The sequence below is a fragment of the Phodopus roborovskii genome, unplaced genomic scaffold (assembly GCF_943737965.1).
Source record: "Phodopus roborovskii unplaced genomic scaffold, PHOROB, whole genome shotgun sequence".
In the NCBI taxonomy this organism is placed as follows: Eukaryota; Metazoa; Chordata; class Mammalia; order Rodentia; family Cricetidae; genus Phodopus; species Phodopus roborovskii.
Genome location: NW_026126407.1, coordinates 4,599,141 through 4,621,787, shown reverse-complemented (window position 1 = coordinate 4,621,787; position 22,647 = coordinate 4,599,141). Strand labels below are relative to the sequence as shown.

Here is a 22,647-nt window from a genome sequence, read left to right as displayed (position 1 = left end):
CTGAATAGTTTTGGAGCCTATCCTGGAACTCGATTTGTAGTTTAGGCTGGCCTCAAACTCAGAGATCTACCTGCCTCTGCCTCTGAGTGCTGGGATTAAAGGGATGTGCCACCACTACCTTGCCCAAAGATTTGTTTATGTGTTTGTGTCTGTCCGTCTGTCTGCATGTGTGTGCCTGTGTGTAGGTGCCCACAGGAGCCAGAAGGTTTCAGATATCCCTGGAGCTGTGAGTTATTTATTGGTGGTTGTGAGTCACTATATGTGAGTGCTTGGAACTGAACTCAGGTCTTCTGTAAGAACAGTATGTATACCTGGGCAGAGGAGGGAAAACCACTAATCCCAGCACTCAGAGAAAGAGGCAGGTCTGAGGCCAGACTGGTTTACAGAGAGAAATCCTGTCTCAAACAAAACACAACAAAGAACAGCACAAACTATTAACTGTTGAATCATTGTACAGTCCCTAATTTTTTGTTTATTTGTTTTTGAGACAGGGTTTCTCTGTATTGCTTTAGAACCTGTCCTGGAACTCGCTTTGTAGATCAGGCTGGTCTCGAACTGACAGAAGTCCACCTGCGTCTGCATCCCGAAGCTGGGATTAAAGGCGTGCGCCACGAATGCCTTTAATCCCAATATTTAAAGCCTAATATTTAAAGCAATTTTATTTTATGTGTATGACTTTTGCCTGTATGTGTATGTCTGTGCACATCTGTGCCTGGTGCCAGAGACCAGCAGAGTGTACAGTCTCCTGGAACTGGAGTTACTGGTAGGTTTGTGAGCTGCCATGTTAAGTGCTGAGAGCAGAGCCCCTGCCCTTTGCAAGAGCAGCCAGTGTTCTGAATCCTGTTTTTCCAGACCCAATCTTTTGGTTTATTTATTTAGTTAGTTTTTGTAGTAGGGGACGGCCTTGAACTGCCTGCCTCTGCCTCCTAGTGCTGGGCTTATCCAGCTCTGAATAACTAATAAATCAGGCTGGCTTCAAATTCACAAAGATTTGCCTGCCTCTGCCTCCAAGTTCCGGGAAGCCACACACACAAAAATCTCACTCTGTAGCCCAGTCTCATGCGTGTTGGAATCACAGGTGTGAGCCACCTTGCTAGACTTCAGTAATACTCCTTAATTAGTTCTAGCCACAGCTGAAACATGATTTCTCTAGGACAGTGGTTCTCAACCTTCCTAACGCTACCCTTTATTACACCTGTGGTGGTGACCCCAACCATAAAATTATTTGATGTTACTTCATAACTGATTAATGTAAATATTTGTGTTTTCTGATGGTCTTAGGTGACCCAGAGGGATCACGATCCACAGGTTGAGAAGCACCACTCTAGGATAACCTAGTTTTTCCTGTGAATAATTTAAAAGCTCTCAACTCTGAACTAGTCGTCCCTTTCTAGGACTGTGTTCCATTCATCTTCACATCTTCAAATTTAGCTCCAGACATACCAATTTCTCGCGCATGCGCGCGCGCGCGCGCGCGTGTGTGTGTGTGTGTATCCGCGCGCGCAAATAAGTAAAAGTTGTTCTGGTTTTGATTGTTCTAATGGGGGTAGAAAAAGGTAAACACCCGTATTACGACTTCCTAGAGCCCCAGAATGTGACTACGCTAAAAGACGAAATTCCATAGTCTACCTAACACTTCTTCATCCTTTATGGGAGGAGGCTCGACGGAGAAGACAGGACCAGATATGAGAGGTCTGGTCCTTGGTGGACACCTGGTTCAGATCTTGGCATCCCCTTAGGCGTTTCATCCCACCTCTCAGGGCAGAAGGGCAAGCAGGGGCAGACTCTATGAGTCATTTTCCAGGCCTGGAGTCGTGGAGGGAAGCGCCGCCTCTCCTTGGGCCCCTTCTCTCCCCCTTTTCCCCTCGGCGACTCTGGCTCTTGCCAGATGCTGCGCTACAGTCACCGGCTCCCCATCACCAGTTCCGCTGGGTAAGGGGTCCCAAGGAAGATGCAGCCGCGACAGAGAGATAAAGGGGAGAGAGGCTTAGGGGATCCCAGCCTGGAAGGCTGCAGCCTGGGTGGAGGCAGTCTTGGTGTGGGGTAAAGAATCTGGTCCACAAGCTAGAGCCGGGGCCGCGGGAAGGAGAGCAGAGGAGGGGGTTGGCCACAGCCGCGACTAGGGCGGCTGCAAGCCCCGGAGCGGCGGGGTGCGGGGCAGGGGGCGGCCCTTCTCCAGGAATTTCCGGGGATCGTGTTACAGAGTTCGCGGAGTGGGAACGGAGTGGGACGGCAGGCCTCGCCGCGGGTCCAGGGCCCTCGCCCCCTCCTCTCACCGTTGGCGGGCGTCGGCAGCGCCGCCCCAGCGCGCACTGACCCGGTGTGGCGGGGCGGCCCCGCGCCCCCAGGCCGCTCTGTTATGGTAGGGCCATCCCAGTCCCGAGTTGTCGTCGGGTCTCCGCGGCCCCGGGTTATCGTAGGAGCTATCAGACCCCGTGTCATTGTAGGGTCCGCGCGGGCCCGGGCTCCCCGGGACGCGACTCCCCGCCCACAGCTAGAGGCCGGGGGGTCTCCCCGCCCCCGAGTGGTCTTCGGAACGCCCCGGGCTCGGGTGATTGTGGGCTCTTCCAGACCCGAGGTGATCGTCTCATCCTCTTGGCCCGCGGTGGTCGTAGCGTCTCCGAGGCCGAGGGCTCCCGCAGGCTCCCCTTGGCCCCGGGTGATTGTCGGTACCCCGCGGCCGCGGGTGATCGTCGGGTCCCCACGGGCCCGGGCTGCCGGGGCGGATCAGGCCTCCGCGCCTTCCCGGGGAGCCCCGCAAGGCCGCAGACGAGATGAACATTCTGGCGCCCGTGAGGAGGGACCGCGTCCTGGCGGAGCTGCCGCAGGTAGGCAGCAGGGCCACGTCGGGCCTCTGGCTGTAGCGGAGTGTGGGCGGGGAGAGGTGGCACCCGAGCCGTTGGATTGGGCCCAGCAAGGCCCGCTGTTCCTGGGTGGTCCGCTTCCCACCCCACCCCCCAGCCCTGGCTGCTTGGCCGCGGGACAAAAGCCCCATTCTCACTACGCCCCTCTTAGTGCCTGAGGAAGGAGGCCGCTTTGCACGTGCGCAAAGACTTCCACCCCCGCGTCACTTGCGCCTGCCAGGAGCACCGGACAGGCACCGTGGGGTGAGTTAGGAACACTCCTAACTTAAAAAAACATAAATACTCAAGAAATTTTGAAGGCACTCGAATGACCGCTTTGAGGTTACATGGTTATGTCTCAACTCCGACGTTCTCTTTCCTCCCAGCTGGGTTGTTTCAAGACTTTGGAGAAGGCATCCAACATGAGAGAGGTCATACACTCTCCATAGAGCCTCTAGGCTGCGGGTGTGTGCAGCTCAGATAAAGAGAGCACTTGTCTAACGTGTAAAGCTCTGGCCCATCACGACCCCCTCCCATCACACACACACACACACACACACACACACACACACACACACACACACACGAGAGAGAGAGAGAGAGAGAGAGAGAGAGAGAGGAAGGAGGGAGAGAGAGGAGGGAGAAAGAGGGAGAGGTGTGAAAGTCCCTAATGTTGAACACTGCCCCCAGGAAGGCTGTGGGTGGTAATATAACTTTCGGCTTAGCTGCAACTAATACCCAGTAAGTGTGTTAGAACCCCGTATCGTGAAAAGTTGAGGTTCACTTCCATTTACTTTTCTGTCCAGCAGATTTAAGATATCCAAGGTCATCGTTGTGGGGGACCTGTCTGTGGGGAAGACCTGTCTCATTAATAGGTAACGTAACGGGGTGCTGGAGCTTGGCTGGGCGAGGACACAGTAGGATCGGTCTTCACAAAGTGGGCTGTGCTACAGGCTACTTGGTGCGTCCTCAGGTTCTGCAAAGACACCTTCGATAAAAATTACAAGGCCACCATCGGAGTGGATTTTGAGATGGAACGATTTGAAGTGTTGGGTGTCCCCTTCAGTCTCCAACTGTGAGTGTCCCTTCCAATCCTTTCAGCTAGCCTTGTCACCCTATTCTGCATACCTTAGTATCTAGGCTCTCCTCTCCTTTCTTCTAGTTGGGACACTGCTGGACAGGAGAGGTTCAAGTGCATTGCTTCCACCTACTACCGAGGAGCTCAAGGTATGGATTTAGCCCTGTAATGCAATCAGCCTATGCACATATCAAGCTCCTAAGTAGAATGAGGAAGCCCGGAAAATGAGCCTAAGGCATCTATAAGTCAATCAGCGTGCTGTTGTTTCTGTCACCCTTTCAGCCATCATCATTGTCTTCAACCTGAATGATGTGGCATCCCTGGAACATACCAAGTATGTAAGGATGCCCAGAGTGGGAAGTTTAAAGAGGGTTTAGACAAGGTGATCAGAAAAAGAGGGTGTATCTAGGGCTGTGTCTGTAGCTGAGTGGAAGAGCATATGTCGGCAATGTATAGGAAAGTGGGATTAGTCCTCGGAGTGATGGAAGGGTGGAGGGGGCAAGGAAAAAAAAATCAGAGCTAGTAACTGGACATGGGAAAGATGGTGGATGGGGATGGGGCCTGTCAGACTCATGCATTCCTTATTGCTGTCCACCATCTGTGGCAGGCAGTGGCTCGCTGATGCACTCAAGGAGAATGACCCATCCAATGTGCTTCTCTTCCTTGTGGGTTCCAAGAAGGACCTGAGTGTGAGTGTGCCAGTGGGGGAACTTCCCAACTTGGTGAGGGGACCCATCCCCAATCTGACACTGATTTTCTCATAGACTCCTGCTCAGTATTCCCTAATGGAAAAGGATGCCCTCAAGGTGGCTCAAGAGATTAAGGCTGAGTATTGGGCAGTGTCCTCCCTCACTGGTGAGTTGGTCTGCCATGTGCACCTGCTCACCTAACCTTTCAATCCTACATCTTTAGCTGGGTCCAGTGTTCTAGGCACAGTTTCCACTGAGCACCAGTCTCTGCTCCCAATGTCAGGTGAGAATGTCAAGGAATTCTTCTTCCGAGTGGCAGCATTGACCTTTGAGGCCAATGTCCTGGCTGAGCTTGAGAAGTCGGGGGCTCGGCGCATTGGAGATGTTGTTCGTAAGTGCTTACCTGACTGAAGGTAGCAGAGAGCAAGGGGAGTAATGAACCCTCCAATCCCGTCTTCATGTATTTTCCGCCCTTTCCCAGGCATCAACAGTGATGACAAAAACCTCTACTTAACTGCCAGCAAGAAAAAGACTACATGTTGTCCTTGAAGAGTGAGGATTATCCAAGAAACTGCCCATTCCTGGGGTACCGCTTCAGAATTCAACCTCTAGATGTTTGCACTGCCTTTTTTCAGACCAAAGAGCTGCCCCTTGAAGGCAGTGCCCCCAGAAGGAAACTGGGACCATGCTAGTCACTTCCTGCCCCTGGCACCATGCCAAAGACTGGATGACCCTCTACTCCTCTGGGGCTGGGAGTTTCCAGGGTGTCTGGTGGGGTTAGGGTTCATGCTGCTTTTGCTCAGCCTGCTGGGTCCTTCATTGTGATGATGCTTAATAATTCCAGCCTTATACTGTGCCTTATGCATTAAAATCTGCTATTAGCATTTTTCTGCACTGGAGTCCTTTATAGGGGATAATAGATGTAGAATGGGTAGGGGCATGTAGTACTTTAGGGACTGCTGCCCCTGTGGGGATTCTGTTTATTCTTGCCCCCTAAGGCAGGGTTCACTCTGGCTGACACCTCAGAGACCAGGTTTTGGAGGACTGGCTGTACCCTCTAGATCCTCATTGGGTTAAAATCTGAATAACTACCTTCTTTATTCCTTGCTGTTTTTCTTCCTCTCTGTCTCCCTCTCTCTTTGAGGCAGGGTCTCTTGTAAGCTAGCATGAGCTTGAAATTAATATGTATCTGAGTACTGTGTGCCATTGTCCCTAGAGAGATATGAACAAACCTCTGTTTGTCCCAGATAGGGAACTGATGACAGACTAAAGTAAAGATATGTATCATCGAAGTCCAACTTGATGAACCTATGAGTTTTATACAGGTTATTTACAGGAGTGTGGGTGAGCGTTTACTTACAGGAGTGGAAATAACTCAAATATAACTGCATCACCAAAAGCTACCCCAGTATGACTGCCAGCTTATAAAACCTGGAGCTTGCTGCACGGCCTTCAGGCAGCTGAACAGGTTGGAGGGTCTTTCTTCCAGCCAGTTCAGCTTGTCTGGGAATATCTCTCAAGCAGTCCTGACTGCTTAAATATGCTAGTATATCTGCTCAATTTCAGGGACTTCCTAAAACCTTTGAGCTTTTCCAAGTTCTGTAAACCAGCACATGAGACATCATTAACAACAGGGCCTTGCCATTCAGTTTTGAAATGTCACTGACAGCAGTGGTAATAGCCCTTACTGTCTTAAAGCTTCTTGGGCCTCATTGGCCAGCAACTCTTTTTTTTTTTTTTTTTTTTGGCCAGCAACTCTTATGGAGGTAATCTACCTATACCACTAGGGGTTTATACTTATTTTTGAGATGGGTTTTGGGTTTTATGGTTAGCCTCAGGTGACCTGGACCTCAGAGACCCACCTGCCTCTGCTCCTGATTAAAGGCACATGTCATCACATCTGGCCTTGTCCCTGTTTTCTTGCTTTCTTATTTCTTATTTATTTATCGAGTTAGGGCCTCTTTAGATAACACATGTTGTCCTAGAACTCACTATGAAGACTAGGCTGGCCTCACTTAAAGGTGGGCACCAGGGATAGAGATGGCTCAGCAGTCAAGAGCAAGATCCCAGTTCACCCAGCACCCACATGGCAGCTTACAACTGTCTGTAATTCCTGGATCAAACATCCCCCCACACAGACTAAATATGCAAGTGAAACACCAATGCACATTTGAAAAAAGTCTAGAACCATCATGCCCAGCCTGCCCTCTGCTTTTTGAGGCACACATGTCCTGCCTTTGGAAGCCACTTGGAGGGAAACAGAGATATGCTATGTGGAATTATCTGCGAAGCAGCTCTCATTCGTTCGCTGTCTTGTATCTATTTTCCATCTCTGTTCCCTTGTACTGTGGTTCCTCCTTGTACAAAGCTGGTTAATTCAGTGTGCACATGAGAAGCCACCTCAGTACTAGAGTGCTCCCAGGGGCCTAAGTGTGGAGTTCCAGGACTGGCATGAGTGGGGATGGGTGCACTTATTGTTAAATTAAGTCTGTGTATTGTGTGTAGACTTTGGGCATCACTGTGTGTGAAATACAAGTGTGCATGCTGTGTTTTGAGGATGTAAAGGGGGTACTGGGACGAAGTTGCCATGAATTGTAGGCCACCTTACTATCTGGACAGGATAATGAGCTGAATGGCACCTAGGACCAAGTGGCCTATGGGACTGGGAGGAAACCTAAAGGGTGGGGCTGGGGTGGATGATCTAGTGGTCTGGAAGTGTGGGGAGGTACCATACACAGTGGAGGAGAGCCAGCATGTCACCAAGGAGACCCAAAGCCAGGATACCCGAAATGCTTACATTCAAGAAGACTGCTCCCAGAACTGTCAGGGGCAAACCTCCTCTATTCCCTGGCCTCAGAAGGCGGGACGGGTCCCAAGGTGCAAAGGGACTTGGTACTGGAAGGGGCGGGGCCAGTACCTACTGGGGGCGGGGTTTCGGTCGGGTTTTTCTAGTAGTTGGGACCAGCTTGGAGTTAGGCATGCGACTAAGTGCTGGGTCTGTAAGATAAAGGCAAAAGCAGGTACTGGCGTTAAGGGCGTGACGAAGGGACCTGGAAGGAGCTGGAGATCCCGGATGAAGAATACGACTGACGCTTAGACCCGGGCTGGAAGACGGGGAAGGGGGAGGCGGGTTGGGGGTTGGGCAAGCATGAGGTGGAGCTAGGGGCTGGATTGGACCGTACAGCTGGGCCGAGGGTTCCACTAAGCTGAGGTTCAACGTTGATCTCCGCGAGGTAGAGTCCTGTGGAAGAACTGGGCTGACAGCGATGTGGGTCAGGACGACACTAACGATTAAAAGATGGACTGAGGAAAAGCCTGGCTGCAAAACTGACATTTGGGAAGAGACCAAGAGCACCGGTAAAGGGGCGGGGCAGGAGGCTGGGGGCATAGTTGGGCGGGGCTCTGGAAGATTGCCTTCCTTGGCCTGGAGCAATCGCTTCCCAGCTAAGGCTTAACTATTGAGCGTTGAGCTGCAGCCGCGGGCCTAGCTAGCTGTCCCAAAGGCGCGAGGCTCCGGCAAGAACCCTCCTGGCCCATTGCTCCCCCGGGCGCCGGGGCTAGGTGATCGGTTCCATTGACCTTGAGGGCGGGAAACAGTGAGGATTCCACGAGTGACATCATAATCACCTCCAAGAGGGGGGGCGGGAACCCGGGAGACATTTTCCAGAAGACTCACTGTTCTTGCACCCTCCTCTTCCTTTGCTTCCCTGTTCCCTTCCCTCTTCACACTGTCACCTTTTGGCCGCTCTGGTGCCCATCCTCTGGGCCTCAAAGGCGGGGAGGGGCTTCGCAGGACAAGGAGGATCCTCCACAAATGAGCATCACCAGGGAGTTTGAGTTAAGCCCCTGCGACGTGTCCCAACTAAGAGACCTCAGCCTTTCCCTTCTTTTCAAGCCATTACCCATCCTCATTCTGCTACATGAACTCTGGAGTGCTGCCTTGACCACAGCTGACCTCCATCCTCTGTAGACAAAGACAAAAGATTGCCTTTCTAAATCCCATTCCTCTTGGATCCTTCCTACTTTCCCTCCAAAACAGCTGATGCTGTCAGCATCCACAAAGTGGGGAATGAACAGGCTTCAATCCCTCACAAAGCCTGTTAATTCAACCCCACACAGTCTGTTCATAGTGACTGGAGGAAGGAATACCAGCGGTTTGATCCTTACTGGAATGACTTAGGATTCAAACTGAATAGGGGAGGCTGTGGATCAGGATTAAGAAAAATGGAAGTGAGGAATTAGCAACGTTGGGGATTAAAAGCAAGAGTTTTAGGGGATGGCAACTAGATAGGGAGCTGAATCTAGTTTTAAGACTTAGGAGGCTCTGGAGTTTGTGTTTCCTTAGTCAACAAAGTAAATCATAGGGCTAAAAGCACACAGGCTAGGGGGCCATGAAGACCAGGGCTTTGCATCTGTGTCTGCTATCTGTTTATTACCTTTCATCCTGAGCACGTTATTTAGCCCTTTTGGGTCCCCTGCTATACAAGTTAGATACAAAGTCACATGTTAGGGTCTTGCACTGTGAAAGTGTATATCCTGGGAAATTATCTGCCCCAGAAAAACTCAGGAGAGCTGAGCTCTTGGGGTATATCTTATGGGTAAGAATGCTTGCTTAATGTGTATGAACCCCATACCAGAGACTTCCCCTGCTTCTTTCAAAACACAGCCCGTCAAAATAACTAAGTGAGTAAAGTAAGGGGGGGGGGGCTCATGTCCATAATTCCAGTACTTGGGATGGTAAGGCAGAACTACCATAAATTCAAGGCCAGCCTGGGCTATATGGGAAATTCTAGGCCAGCCTGTGGCTATAAGAAAAGATCTCAAAACTAAATACGTAAAAAGATAAAACACAGGAACCAGGTTTGAACCAGGGAGAAACTTTCTAGTGCTTCTTTGTGGCTCAAATAGTGTATTTATGTATTTCAAGAGGAGACTGAATATATACACGTTGTCAACCAACAATGACTGAGCTATTTCCATGGTTCTCTGGATACAGAGGCAGATGGAATACAGTCATTATTCTTAAGGAACTACAGAGTAATTACAGGAATATCACAGTTCCTAGAACTATGGCAGCAGGTCAGAAGGCACATAGACACACAATTAATTCCACTTGGATAGTACTGGTGTTTGTCTGAGACGAGGTCTTGCTGTGTAGCCCTCCTGCCTCAGCCTCCCAAGTTCTTGGACTACAAATGTATGCCATTCTGGGCAACAACAATTTCCCACTGAGTTGAGCAGGTAGCACTTGGGAGAGAGCAGCAGGGGAGAAAGAATGGTAAAATGAGCTAGACTGTGGTGGTGCATGCCTTTGATCCAAGCACAGGAGGCAGAGGCAGGCAGATCTCTGCAAGTTCGAGGCCAGCCTGGGCTACAGAGTGAGTTTCAGGACAGGCTTTAAAGCTACAGAGAAACCCCATCTCAAAACAAAACATAACAACAACAACAAAAAAAAAAACCCACAAACAAAAAAGCAAACAAAAGCCCCAAAACAAACAAACAAACAATATAATTAAATATAAACCCATGAGTCTTCAGCCACTTATTTATAGATAAAAATACACATCAGAGAAAAGACAGCCTTTCCAAGAAAAGACACTGGAAACTGCATATCCATATGTAAAAGAAGAAAGCTAGTCTTGCTCTCTCCATCTCTCCATGCACAAAAACAATTCCAAATGGATCAAAGACCTTAGTATAAGACTTGGAATTATGAATCTGCTTGAAGAAAAGGCATAGGGAAGGACTTTCTGAATGGGACAAAAGTCCATCAGTAAATAAGATCAATCATTGACAAATGGGATCTTGTGGAAGTAAAAGAATCTATGTAGCAAACTAAATAGAAACAGTTCAAGGAAAGAGATAGCCTAAGAATGGGAGAAAAAATCTTTTCTACCAATGCATCTGATAGAAGATTAGTATCTAAAATACACAACACAAAAAACTAAAAAACAAAATTCAAGCTGAACATGTTGGTACACACCTTTAACCCCAGCACTAGGGAGATAGGAGCAAGGTTATCTCTGTGAGTTCGAGGGCAGCCTTATCTACATAGAGTTCCAGAACAGCCAGGACTATATAGAGAGACCCTGTCTCAAAACAATTAAAGACAAGGGCTTTCATGGAAGTCCAAGGAACAGTTTGCAAAGGAGTAGCTGGTTAACAGTTAAAGAGGAAAAGGCTGGAGCTGGCTACTGAGAAATTGCCAACAGCCTTGCCCAAGGCTATTCTGAAAAAGGAGCAGACCACTGAGCAGAAAGATGTGTCTGAGTTCACTGAAGTTTGGGCTATAGCTCCATTACTGCCTAGTGGAGTTGCTTGGTGATGGTGGTAAATGAATAAATTTAAGTGGGGAATATGCACTCGGTAGAAAAAGCATTGGAGGAATGTTCCACTTGCAAATGTTCATAGTGGGTCAGTCTGGAGAGATGGCTCAGCAGGTAAGAACACCCACTGTCCATATGACTGCTCACAACTTTCTATAACTGTTATTTTGGTTTTTCAGTGTAATATCCTTGGCTGTCCTGGAACTAGCTAGTTCTATAGACCGGGCTGGCCTTAAACTCACAGAGATCTGCATGCCAAGTTCTGGCATTAAAGGTTTGCACCACCACCTGCTGGCTATAATGTTAACTTTTTTTTGGGGGGGGGGGTTCGAGACAGGGTTTCTCTATGTTGCTTTGGAGCCTGTCCTAGAACTTGCTCTGTAGACCAGCCTGCCTCTGCCTCCTGAATGCTGGGATTAAAGGCGTGTCCACTATGTGCCTGGCTTCTTTCGTTTTTTTTTTTTTTTTTTTTTTTTTTTTTTGGGGGGGGGGAGGTTGGTTGTTTTAGACATGGTCTGATATAGTCTAGATTAGCCTTAAACTCCGTATGTAGCTGAGGATAACCTTGAACATTTGACTCTACCTTCTAGGTGCTGGGATGACAGTGTGTCTCAACAGCTGGCTCCATGCTTCATTTTCTAAGGAGGGTGCTTTTCTAATTCCTCTAACAAAGCAAGCTCCATAGTTTAGTGGCAGAGGACTTGCTTAGCATGCATGAGGCCATGGGTTCCATACGATAAAACACAAAGGTAGTCTGCCCAGGGCCACCCTCTGACCAGGCTCCATACACCTGGGACACTGTCCTTACTGCCTCATCTGTCCAGTTCACTGAAGTTCCTAAGTGCTCCAAAGTCCTCACCCCTCCAGTCTTGGCAGGTGGCCCTTGTTCTGCAGCCTGCCCTCTCCTTCCCCCATTTCATTAAACTGCTGCTATTACCTTTTGGCCTCCCTCTCCTTGTCCATCAGCCTCTGGAGAACAGTGGTTTTTTTGTTTTGTTTTTGTTTTTAATTCCTACATCTGCAGGATGTATCAGGGCTCAACATGCTGAGTTTCTTAGGAAATGTGTAGTGAATGAACATCATGGGGGAGGTGGCTGCTGTCACTGTTGCCATTTTGTACTCTCTCAGATACAAGCAGGTTGCCCAACTGGAAGAGGGGACATCTGGCTAGTGTGGAGTCCAGCAGTGATGTATCTTCCTTCTCTGAAGGTGGGTCCAGGGGGACCTATGGCCCCCAGGGGCAACATTACCCCTTATTTGTGAAAGCTAATACCTTGGGGGAGGAGAGGGATCTCAATGGAATTACCCAGATGCCCCAGGGTTCAGGGAAATGACTCAATGGGTAAAGGTGCTTGTTGATAACTTGACAACCTGAGTTTGATCCCCAGGACCCACATGGTGAAGAACCCAACTGAACTCTTGTCTTCTAAAATGTCAGAGAGCCCTCTTGAGTCCTGATCACCCCTTCCCTTTGTAGAATATTTTATGGCACACAAGCCTGCACAATAGCTATCTCTGTCCCATTTTATGGATACAGGAGGCTCAGAAAAGAAAGTTGTCTTAGGTTGTCTTTTTAAGTGACAGAGCCAAGCTTCAGGCATGACTGACTCCAGGCTCAGGGCATATGCTCCTAAGATGCCCTTTGCCTCAATTTAACAGTGAAAAAAAAAAGAGAAGAAAATAGAAGCAGGGGTGATAGTCCAAGGTCCTGCTGTACACATCTCCCTTACTTCCCCTGGGGAGAAAAGGCACAAGAGAAAGTGGGTGAGGGGTGATGTGGGAACTTGGAAGCCTCAGTTTTGTGGGGTAAAGGGAAGGACTGTAGGAGAAAGCCTCAGACCACACTGCTATCTTCTCTCTCAGGCATTTTTGTGAACACTTGGGCTTCCTCACCTTCTGCCTGGGTTAACTCTTGCTGCCATCTACCACTCCAGGAACTGAAAGTCATAACCATCACAGCCTCTTGAGTAGCAACCATAGCTTCCCCACCTGGATGTGGGAACTCATCACTTCCTCCTACAGCAGGGCTGTCCCTGATACCCAGGAGCCTGCTGTAGGGCCCCTCGGTGAGACCAGGGTAGGAGGCAGGGCTGAGAGGCATTTTTACCTCTTAGATGCAAGCAGAGAGAAATCAGGGGTTGCCTGCAGCCCTGAGCAGGGTCAGAGAGGAAGCCCTGCAACCCATGAAAAACCCAGTAAGAAGTGGGAAAAGGGACACAGTATCACTTTGCCTAATTCATAGACTGGGCAGGTTCTTCAGCATTGTGGTTCTGGAGGATGTGAAGTTTAAAGCAGCCAGCCCCCCCCCCCCCCCCCCCCGGTCTCGATGTGTAATCCTGGCTGTCCTCAAACTCTGAGAGATTCACTTACCTCTGCATCCGGAGAGTGCTGGGATTAAAGGCAGGCACCATCACCAACCGGCTTAAAGTGATTTTTTTTTAATAAAGACTTATTTGTGTGACTGTCATATATATTCAAGTCAGAGGACAACCTGCAGGAGCCAGTTCTCTCTCTTAATTTTGTTTTTTGGATTTTTGAGACAGGGTTTCTCTGTATTGCTTTGAAGCTTGTCCTGGAACTCACTCTGTAGAACAGGCAGGCCGACCCACCTGCCTCTGCCTCCCTCGTGCTGGGATTAATGGTGTGGCCCACCAATGCCTGGCCTAGTTCTCTCCTTTTACCTTCATCTGCTAAGCAGCCAAAGGCTATGATTTCAATCAGTAAAGAGCAGGAAAGATGGAGGGAAGTGAGAGAGGTGTGTGGGTGGGGGCAGAAAGGGGGCTAGGAGAAAGGAAGCAAAGAGCCAGCTAATACAGGTAAGGAGCACGCTGGAGAGACCTAGCCAACCCCTGACCCAGGCTGTTCCACTACCCTGTGCCATTCAGGTGGAATGCATCAGAGGCCACCTGGGCCTGTGCAGGGGCAGATGTCAGAACTGAGGCTGCAATGGTGGGCTTGTCTGCCAGACAAGAAGGCCATAGCTATTCCCTATCTGGCACTGTGGTGTGGTGATGGTGGTTAGCAGCAGCGAGTGAGGTGTGCTTGGCTGCCTCCAAATGACCCAGACCCCTCTTCCTTCAGGTGAATGCAAGGAGACTGACAGGTGTTGCTGGAAACACCAGCAGTGTGCTGGGCATATCATCCACCCCTTCTCGGACTGTGGCCATCACAACCGGCACATGCACGCTGTCCACTGCAACTGTGAATCTAGGTGAGGGCCCCCTTTATGGGGGACCCATTCCCTTCAGGGTTCCCTCTTCAGCTTTGGCTTGGTGCTGCCAGCCTAGCCCTAGCTTTTAAACCCTGCTCTGCTCCAAGAACAATGAATGGGGAGCTCTCTTGGCAGCCTGGGCCAGGCCCAGAAGCAGCTGGCTGTCCCTCTGGGCCCCTGGGGAGTCATGGAGGTATGGGAGCCAAGCTGAGAGTCTGGTGTGTGGCAGGCTGAAGGACTGCTCAGAGAAGACAAATAATAGCAGCTCCCGAGATGTAGGCCCGACCTGCTCCAGAGATGGGGGCGCTACCTGCTACAACATCATCCATGCCCCTTGCTTTGAACTCATCCCAGAGGAAGAGTGTGTGGAGCAGATGTGGTACAGCTGGTGAGTGCCAGCTGGCTGATGGGGACACGACTCCAGGGTGCCCTGCTTCAGCTCCATTAATCTCTTCCTGTCCCTTCCTCCCAGGAGCAAAAGCTACAGGCCCGTCTCTGTGGCAGTATTCCACCATCCCATCCATCATGTGTGTAGGACAGGTGTCCTAAATGAGGAGGATGAGGGAGAGACCCCATCTTCCATCCCAACTAAGTGTCCCAACGCCGTAGCTACTGACCCAGACATCAGGCCAGGCCCCGGGGCTCCTGACTCAGCAGCGCCCATCACCATCTGGCGTTCTGAGAGCCCCACAGACAAGAGTCAGGAGGGCAAGGTCATCAAGAAGATAAAGAAGAAAAAGGAGAAAGAGAAAGACAAGGAGGATGAGATAGTGGATGAAAAGGCAAAGTTGAAGAAGAAAGTCAAAAAGGGCAAGTTAACTAAGAAGAAAAGCCCGGTGAAATCAGAGTCTTCCCCTCCAGACATGAGCAGATCACTAAGCCCAAGAGAACTAGTTAGGACATCAGAGTCCAGCCCAGAAAGCCGGGAAGAGCTGGAGAGTGAGGACAGTTATGATCGGGGTAAAGAGGGGCCCTCCAGTGAAGATATTGTGGACTCATCATCTCCCAGGAAGAGAGAGAAAAGCACCCCCCAGGCCAAAAAGAATGGTACAAAGACCTTACAGACCAGGAAGATGAGCAAGAGAAAATCTCCCCCAGTGTCCAACCCCAATCTCAGTTGAGGCCTGGGCAACCAGAGTGAATAAATCAAGCCTGTAACTTGACCCCTACTGCTATTCTCTCTCCCTCCAACAGGGCCTTTTCTTGGGGGAGGTGGCTGGCTAGGGGTCAGGGGATACTCAAGGGGCAATCCTGCTTTCAAGGAGGAAGTCTATGTCTATGGGAAGTTAGGTAGGAGGGAGAGAGAACCCTCTAGGACCAGGTGGCAGAATCCAATTAGGGAGGGAGTGGGAGGCAGGAGACCAGTGTTGTTTGTGAAACTCATTCTGTGGTGAGCAGTGCCACCTTCAATAAACTGAACCTGCCACTCACTTGGCCTGCCTTTCCCTCAAGTAGCCCAAAGGAAGGGCGGTGGCACCGTGCAGGACATGATCTTCCCAGCCGGTGTAGTTCCAGTCTTTTTCCACTCTTGCAGCAGATCACTATGCTGGAGAAAGTAGAGTTCCAGCCCTTTCCCACCAACACAATCAAAGGATGAAGAAAAGCAGTACGAGCTCAAATGCAGGCAGCAGTGGTGACCCAAGCAGAGACAAAAGAGGGGAGGCTTTCTTTTCCCACACTGAATCACTGTGAGATGAAGCCTGTGTGAAGGAACAGGGAAATCAGACACGCAGAATACAGAAGGCTGCGGAAAGAACCAGAGCCAGGGGGCTGGCTGATACTGAGCCAGGAAGGGAAAGGGGTGGGAAGCTGCCCCTCTCCCATGGTTTGTGTGTCTGAGGGTGAGCAGTTGAGGGGACCCATTCTGGGCCTGGAACTTCTCAGAGGTTGCCAGAGACCAAGGTACAGCTGGGAAGGGAAGGGCTCATAGATTTACTTTTCATCACTGTGTGGGAAGACAAGAACACAGTAGTTGGTGGCTAAAAACTGCCAGGCCCAAGCCCTGGCGCAACATTTCATATTGCTCCGTGTGTGTCACCACCTCCTTTCATGGATAGGATAGCCCACGTAAGACAGAAGAAGCTGCTGGAGAGATGGCCCAGCAGTTCAGAGCATTTACTGTTCTTGCAAAATACCTGAGTTCCCAACACCCATGCTCATAGCCACTTATCATCCCAGTTTCAAGGGATCCAAAGCCCTTTTTTGGTCTTCCATGCATGAACCTACACATGCACATATATATTTAAAAATAAGCAGGAGATTGTGGTGCACACCTTTAGCTTTAATCCAGCACTCAAGGAGACAGAGGCAGATGGATTTCTGAGTTCAAGGCTAACCTGGTCTATGGAGTGAGTTCCAGGTTAGTCAGGGCTACACAGAGAAACCCTATCTCGAAAAACCAAAAACCAAGAACAAACAAAAAAACCAAAACCAAAAGAAGCACACATGAGTGTCATTCCTGCAATTCTTTTCTTTTCCTTTTTTCTTTTCTTTCTTTAAGGCAAGAGTTTCTCTGTATTGCTTTGAAGGCTGACCTGGAACTCTATCTGTAGACCAGGCTGGTCTCGAACTCACAGAGATTCTCCTGCCTCTGTCTCTCAAGTGCTGGGATTAAAGGCATGCACCACCACCACCCAGGTATTCCTGCAATTCTTGCATTCAGGAGGCAGAAGCAGGATGGCTGTAATTCCAAGGCCAGCCTGGACCAAAGACTCCCCTTCAAGCTAAGAAAGATGTAAAAAGCTCACAGAGTCATGGGGCTCAGATCAGGGAGGTGAGCATAGTAAATCTGAATCCTGGCCTCTGACAGGTTCTGAGAGGAAGTTTTTGAAGTTCCAAACTGCTTTGAAGCAACCCCTCAGAGCAGGGTGCTGGAGAGAGGCCTCGGCAAGTGCTCTGTAGAAACACTGTTTATTCAAATGACAGGTAGAAGCAAGTGGCAATAAGTAGATGAGGGTAGGTAGGCAGCGGCTGGCAGGTCAACACTGCTCCATATGTCCCCCACAGTCCTACTTTGACAGCCACATCAGGACCAAAACCACTTTCCATCCTCAAACTGAATAAATAGTATCGGTCTCCCCACAAAGGCTGGAAACATGTACAAGTTGAGCCTGATACCCCATTATAGCCTATATCAAGTAAGGGCAGAAACTCAAAAATGGCTTCCAGACTGTTCCAGTTTCACCCTCCTCCTCCTGGCTACATTCCTCTCCCAGCCTGGTCCCAGGACAGGTGGTGGGCACAGTCTGGCATGGGAGAACTGCTCCTTGGTGCACACCAGCTCTCAAGGCTATCCAGTCTGCCACCCATCCAGGCTGACCATTAAAGAGAATGTCATTTCATGCCACTTTATGGACAAAAAGAGAGGGGCAGGGAGTGAGGCTGTGGGTGGCCAGGCCTCTTGGAGCCTCAGAGTAACCAGAGTCCGAGGAACAGGCCCCTACCGATCCATCTCATCCAGGAGCGGGGTCGCATCGCCAGCAGTGGACATGGGGGTGCTTTCAATCATGGGGCTGGGAGAGGGTCGAGGGGTCAGCCGCTGTTTCTGTTTCCGTCGTTCTGCTTCCTTCTCCTGTAGCCACTGCTCGGCCATCTTGCCCCAGTCAATGGCTGCATGGCTGTTGGACCTGGAGCAGAAAGGAAGAGCCTTAAGAGACAGGATTCTTATGTGATTGTGGAAAGGAAGCCTCCCCCAGTCACAGGCGAGACATCACAAAGGAGCCGACTCTTATAGGAAGCAGCCTTTCTCTTGCTCTTCCATTCTTTCCCCAGAAACCAAAGCCCATGGGAACGTCTTACAGGTCTTGGCTTTCAAGATGATACAGAACACCTGTATGTTAAGTCTTCAGGCCACACGGCACCAGCTGTTCCTACTAGTAACCTGCCTGTGCAGTGTCACTATCCATGTACTTACTTTGGCTGTTGTTGCCGTTGTCGGGAGCTGGAGGAAGGCTGGGGCTGGGCCTGAGTAGACTGTGGAGTAGTGCTGGCCTGGAGCTGGTGGTATTGTGGGGTGGTAATGGGCTGGCTTGGGGTTGTGTAGGAATAGCTGGGGGTCATTAGTGGTGTGGCCACTGGTTGCTGGGCTGGCGTTGGGAACACCTGAAGATGGCAGACAGAGAATTAGAGGTAGGTGTGGGCTTGCTTGATTTCCTTGTAAATCTGAGAGGCCATGAGAGCTGGCTCTGAACAGTGCTTTCCAGCTAACCCACCTGGAAGCAGGAGTTTAACACTAGCATACAAAGCTGCCCACTAATCTTGAACATCTCAGGTAGCTTGAGGGTTCCAAATATCCCATAGGGCTCTGTGCAAAGGAAGGCCAGGCCCTTTCTTATTCCCTTCCCTTTCAAATGTGCTAGAGATAAGGAACGTTTGTTGGAGATGGTTCCTCTGCCTGAGCAATTAAGATCCTGGTGGTGGGCGTGGCCAGAGGTGTCTATAGCACCCAAATCTGTAGGTCAAAGAGGATTGCTTCCTCTCCTCCCAACCATTCTGGAAGAACCTTCCCCAAAACACATACATGGTAGGCGCTGCTGCCTCCTCCACTGCCACCATAGCCGTACTGGCTGGATGCCCACTGGGCTGGGGTAGCATTGGGGTTCTGTCCTTGGCCTGTCACAGCAGCAATGGCACTGAACATCTGCGAAGTCATGTTCTGAGGCAAGGCATTCACAGCCCTTGTCAGATCTGTAAACACACAGATGGTCATGTCAGGACGTAAATACCTCCAGTTCTCCATTGCCCTACAAGTCTCAGCCCTAAGCATCCCACCTGCAAGATTGATGTTGGCTGGGGTAGCATTGATAGAAGCAGGGGTCCGAGTCCTGCTGCTGCTACTGGGTGTGATGCCTGTAAGAAACAGATGCAGGCAGTTATGTTCCTCAAGAAAGCTATTGGGGCTTCCCAGTTCAAAAGTCAGTAGAGATTTAATCCCAGCACTCGGCAGGTGGATCTCTGTATGACGCTAACCTGGTCTACAAAATGAGTTCCAGGATAGCCAGAGCTGTTACACAGAGTAACCCTGTCTCAAAAACAAAACAAACAAACAAAAAACCCAAGAAGTCGGAAGAGGAAAAGAAAGAGGGTTGAAGAGAATTTGTACAGGCCAGTGTATAGGAATCCCCTGTTGCTGAAGAGCTGGAGCAGGGTGAGGCAGCTATGATGATAACTGACTTCACTTTCCTGAGCCAGGACCTGTGTCCCTCTCACCACAGCCTAAAGTCAGGGTATAGTAGAGCTCACCTGGTACAGGATCCTGATAGTGATCCTTAAACCACCTGAAGAGACCATTCACAGTTGGGAAGATCTGACCCCGGTACCGAAATCCTTCAGGAGTCACCGTTACATATTCAATCCTGAGATTTTTATAAGGAAATAAGCATTAGACACCAGCTTGTCTAGCTAGTTTTATGTTTCGTTGGAGACTGGAGAGGAGGGAGCCTCAATTGAGAACAGGTCTCCATAAGACAGGGCTGTAGGCAAGCATGCAGGGTATTTTCTTAATTAGTGACTGATGAGGGAGGGCCCAGCCATTGTGGTGGAGCCTCCCCTGGGCTGGGCTGGTGGTCTTCAGCACTGTAAGGAAGCAGGCTGAGTGAGCTGGTAAGCCTCTGCATCAGCTCCTGCCTCCAGGCTCCTGCTCTGTTGAGTTCCAGACTTGACTTCCATGATGAACTATGATGTGAAAGTGTATAACAAATAAACCTGTCCCCTGCCAACTTGTTTTTGGTCATGATGTTTCATCACAGCAATAGCAACTCTGACTAAGACACCATTTGTGGCCGGCCACCTGTGAGAAAGTGACCAAATAAATATCAAACCATTGGCTATACTGGGTACTGGACGAGTAGAGATGATAGGGAGAAGCTGTACATGACAACACATTGAAGGCTAAGGAGGCAGTGGTCTTGTGTGCTGAGTATAGGCTGCCAGGGGAAGTTGTATTGGAGTCTGCTCTGGATATAGGATGCTTCACTGAGGACAGTATGCTAGAGGTGAGAATGAGACCAAGATTATAGGACATCAGGTGTGAAGAGGCCTCCCTGGGCAGCTCCAGATAAGCACAGAGAATTCTTCAGCACTCTAGAAGGTGGTTAGTCTGCCCTCATTCATTACTTCCGAGAGTAGCAGAGTGGCTAAGAGGATGGGCTTTAGCTTTATACCTGGTTCTAGTTCTAAGTTTGAGTTCTGCATTTACCACCTATGTGGCTGCACCAAGCACAACAGTCCTTAAGCCTAAAGGGCAGTCACAAGGAATGACAGAGCAAGTATACAAACCAGTCTATCACACCTATGTGCAGTGCTATGCTCACTCAGGGACAACCAACAAGAGCTGAGACAATGCTGAGCATGGTGAAGGCCTCACATACACACAGACAAAAACTGCTTTCTACATCTGCACACAAGGACACAAGTTAAGGGAGTCTGTGTTCCCTTCTACCAGAAGCCAGTCTCACAGGGCCCTGGCTGCAACTCCAGAAGAGTGCCTTAAGGCACTGATGGAGCAGGAAAGGCATCTCAAAAAGGGCATGATGGTCCTGGTGCCAAGTGTGGCACAAGGTCCCAGAGCCCCACTAAATGGTCCAAGTTATCACATGTGGCCAGTACAGAGCTAGAACACAAACATCCTTGGCAAGCAGAGGCTGGCTGGTGCTACGGCAGAGAAGGCAGATACAGGTATGATCACTATAAGCACATCACCCGAAGGAAACTGGACACTGCTCCAGGCTCAGGGTGAGCTAGAGAGGTGGAGGAAAAGAAATGCCCCAGGAAAAGCAGCCTGCCAGTTACACATGGAAGGGAACAGAGTAGGAGATACATCCATGTCACCCACACTCAGTAGGGAACAAGAGATACACATTGTGGCATCAGTGGGTCACCATGTGTTGAGAGGAGAAGGAGGAAAACTTCCCAATCATTGTAGCGCCTGGGGAGTGGTGGTGAGGGGAACTTCTTCTCTAGTGTGGATGAGGACGCTTTTCTTAAGCTGACTCTTAGCTTTCTGTCTCAGACATGTCAAACCTTTTGACACGTAATACAACAATGTCATTCACAAAGTTCACATACCTGAGAATATCACAATCATCTTACTTAAAAAGAGAAAGTTAGGGCGCTGTGGTGGCACTAGCCTTTACTATCAGCACTCGGGTGACTGACTTCTGAGATCGGGGCTATCCTGGTCTACAGTGCTAGTTCTAGGATGGCTAGAGCTACACAGAGAAACCCTGTCTGGAACAAACAAACAAAAAAGGCGGAGCAACAATCTCCTTCCTCGCTCCAACCACCACTTCTGCTCACCTGGGTTTACCCCGGGGCTGGTATCCCAGGAGGAACTTGCCCGGCAGTTCCTTGCAGGCACAGATGAAGTAAGGGATGAAGGTGGGCTTCTCCTTCTTAGTTTTGATGAGCAGCTCCTCTAACTTCTGGGGGTAGAATGAGGGGGACAGGTTGGGATGGTAGCATGCCTGGTATGCATACATGTACTTCCTTCATCACTGAGTTCCCCACACTCAAGGTCATGTGTCCACCCTTAAGAGCCTGGAAGGTTTCATCCCTCAGAGGGTCTCAGACTTACCTTCCGGTCCCCACCACTACAATCCTGGTAATACTTGTGGTTCAGAAGGTCTCGAGCAAAGGAAGCCATGGGCTGGACATAGCGGGCAACAATCTCATCCAAGTCTTCAAATTCCTATAGGAAGACCATCAAGACCTCATATGTCACATCCAGAGTGAAGACTCCTAGCCCTTTATAAACCCACCCTGAAAAGACATGACAGAGGGGCTGACCTCCACCTCCCTCTACTGCAAAATCCCCTCAATTTATCAACTGGTTTGATTAAATCCCAGACAGTGGTCCACCAGAATTATGTCCTTTAAGTACTAACTGTGATGCTTCCCTGGTATCTAGGAACAAAAAGGAACTTCATATTTCTCCTTGCTGAACAGAGACCTCATGTGCATGCATGCACACACGTGTTTTCTTCCTCACTACTAGTTCTCTCTAGGCTATTTTAGGTTTGAAATACTGGGGGGGGGGGGAGCTAGTAACTTATTCTATAAGTTACCCAGCTTTGTTGCTCTGCATTACAAAATATGTATTCTGTGTCCAGGTTACTGTCAGGTAGAAGCAACAAGAAAGAATTGTTCAGGTATGGCTCTCACCTCACTGTTGATCCACAAAGTGGCTCCCAGGCTGAAGGCATTTTCCTTGCCTTCCTCCCGCACATCCACATGCTGGTAGATGCCGTCACTGACTTTCCAGGTCACTGTCAGGTGGTTTTCACCCTTGCTGCTGGGTCGGATGATAACATCTCCTTGATCCATGGTCTCCATCATCTTTTCTGCTTGCTTGAAATTTATGTTATGAAAGGATGGATGTGCAATCACTCGTTTGATGTATGCTGAAGGGGGCAGGAGAGAGACAGACCAGGTGACGGGTTAGGAGCTGACAGCACAGGACATTCATGGACAGCTGACCACCACCATGGATTCTGAGACACTT

The 22,647-nt window shown here is 49.7% G+C and overlaps 3 protein-coding genes across 4 annotated transcripts in view; 2 read left to right on the top strand and 1 right to left on the bottom strand.

The window, feature by feature from the left end:
* The first annotated feature begins 1,776 nt into the window (after positions 1 to 1,776).
* On the top strand, positions 1,777 to 5,494 carry Rab34 (RAB34, member RAS oncogene family). Of its 2 annotated transcripts, none has more exons than XM_051179885.1 (11): positions 1,777 to 1,932; positions 2,616 to 2,828; positions 3,016 to 3,107; positions 3,650 to 3,718; positions 3,817 to 3,918; positions 4,006 to 4,070; positions 4,204 to 4,255; positions 4,529 to 4,610; positions 4,686 to 4,776; positions 4,894 to 5,001; positions 5,092 to 5,494. In XM_051179885.1, exons 2-11 carry the CDS (start codon positions 2,775 to 2,777, stop codon positions 5,157 to 5,159), a joined length of 783 nt encoding a protein of 260 aa, XP_051035842.1. In that variant the 5' UTR covers positions 1,777 to 1,932; positions 2,616 to 2,774; the 3' UTR covers positions 5,160 to 5,494. The 2 variants fall into 2 exon arrangements, with proteins under 2 accessions (XP_051035842.1, XP_051035843.1); XM_051179886.1 differs by having other exon boundaries at positions 1,779 to 1,932; positions 3,653 to 3,718.
* Positions 5,495 to 7,592: 2,098 nt separating this feature from the next.
* On the top strand, positions 7,593 to 15,307 carry Proca1 (protein interacting with cyclin A1). Its single transcript, XM_051179884.1, has 5 exons — positions 7,593 to 7,967; positions 12,065 to 12,145; positions 14,018 to 14,147; positions 14,377 to 14,535; positions 14,620 to 15,307. The coding sequence occupies exons 1-5, from the start codon at positions 7,877 to 7,879 to the stop codon at positions 15,266 to 15,268; spliced, it is 1,110 nt and encodes a 369-aa protein (XP_051035841.1). The 5' UTR covers positions 7,593 to 7,876; the 3' UTR covers positions 15,269 to 15,307.
* A 1,731-nt stretch (positions 15,308 to 17,038) lies between these two features.
* Positions 17,039 to 22,647, bottom strand: part of Supt6h (SPT6 homolog, histone chaperone and transcription elongation factor) — a 35,250-nt gene continuing 29,641 nt past the window's right edge. The window contains exons 30-37 of the mRNA XM_051179882.1: positions 22,308 to 22,546; positions 21,721 to 21,834; positions 21,444 to 21,568; positions 19,389 to 19,501; positions 18,918 to 18,995; positions 18,667 to 18,833; positions 18,061 to 18,248; positions 17,039 to 17,773 (exon numbers count right to left, since the gene is read on the bottom strand). Coding sequence (XP_051035839.1) covers positions 17,587 to 17,773; positions 18,061 to 18,248; positions 18,667 to 18,833; positions 18,918 to 18,995; positions 19,389 to 19,501; positions 21,444 to 21,568; positions 21,721 to 21,834; positions 22,308 to 22,546 — 1,211 coding nt within the window. The 3' untranslated portion in view covers positions 17,039 to 17,586. The remainder of the gene's footprint in view (positions 17,774 to 18,060; positions 18,249 to 18,666; positions 18,834 to 18,917; positions 18,996 to 19,388; positions 19,502 to 21,443; positions 21,569 to 21,720; positions 21,835 to 22,307; positions 22,547 to 22,647) is intronic.

Coding starts and splice junctions, on each gene's coding strand:
- Rab34 (XM_051179885.1), top strand. CDS start 2,775: ATGAACATTCTGGCGCCCGTGAGGAGGGACCGCGTCCTGGCGGAGCTG. Junction 2,829..3,015: donor TCCTGGCGGAGCTGCCGCAG/GTAGGCAGCAGG, acceptor CGCCCCTCTTAG/TGCCTGAGGAAGGAGGCCGC. Junction 3,108..3,649: donor CACCGGACAGGCACCGTGGG/GTGAGTTAGGAA, acceptor TTTTCTGTCCAG/CAGATTTAAGATATCCAAGG.
- Proca1 (XM_051179884.1), top strand. CDS start 7,877: ATGTGGGTCAGGACGACACTAACGATTAAAAGATGGACTGAGGAAAAG. Junction 7,968..12,064: donor GGAAGAGACCAAGAGCACCG/GTAAAGGGGCGG, acceptor GTACTCTCTCAG/ATACAAGCAGGTTGCCCAAC. Junction 14,536..14,619: donor GAGCAGATGTGGTACAGCTG/GTGAGTGCCAGC, acceptor CCTTCCTCCCAG/GAGCAAAAGCTACAGGCCCG.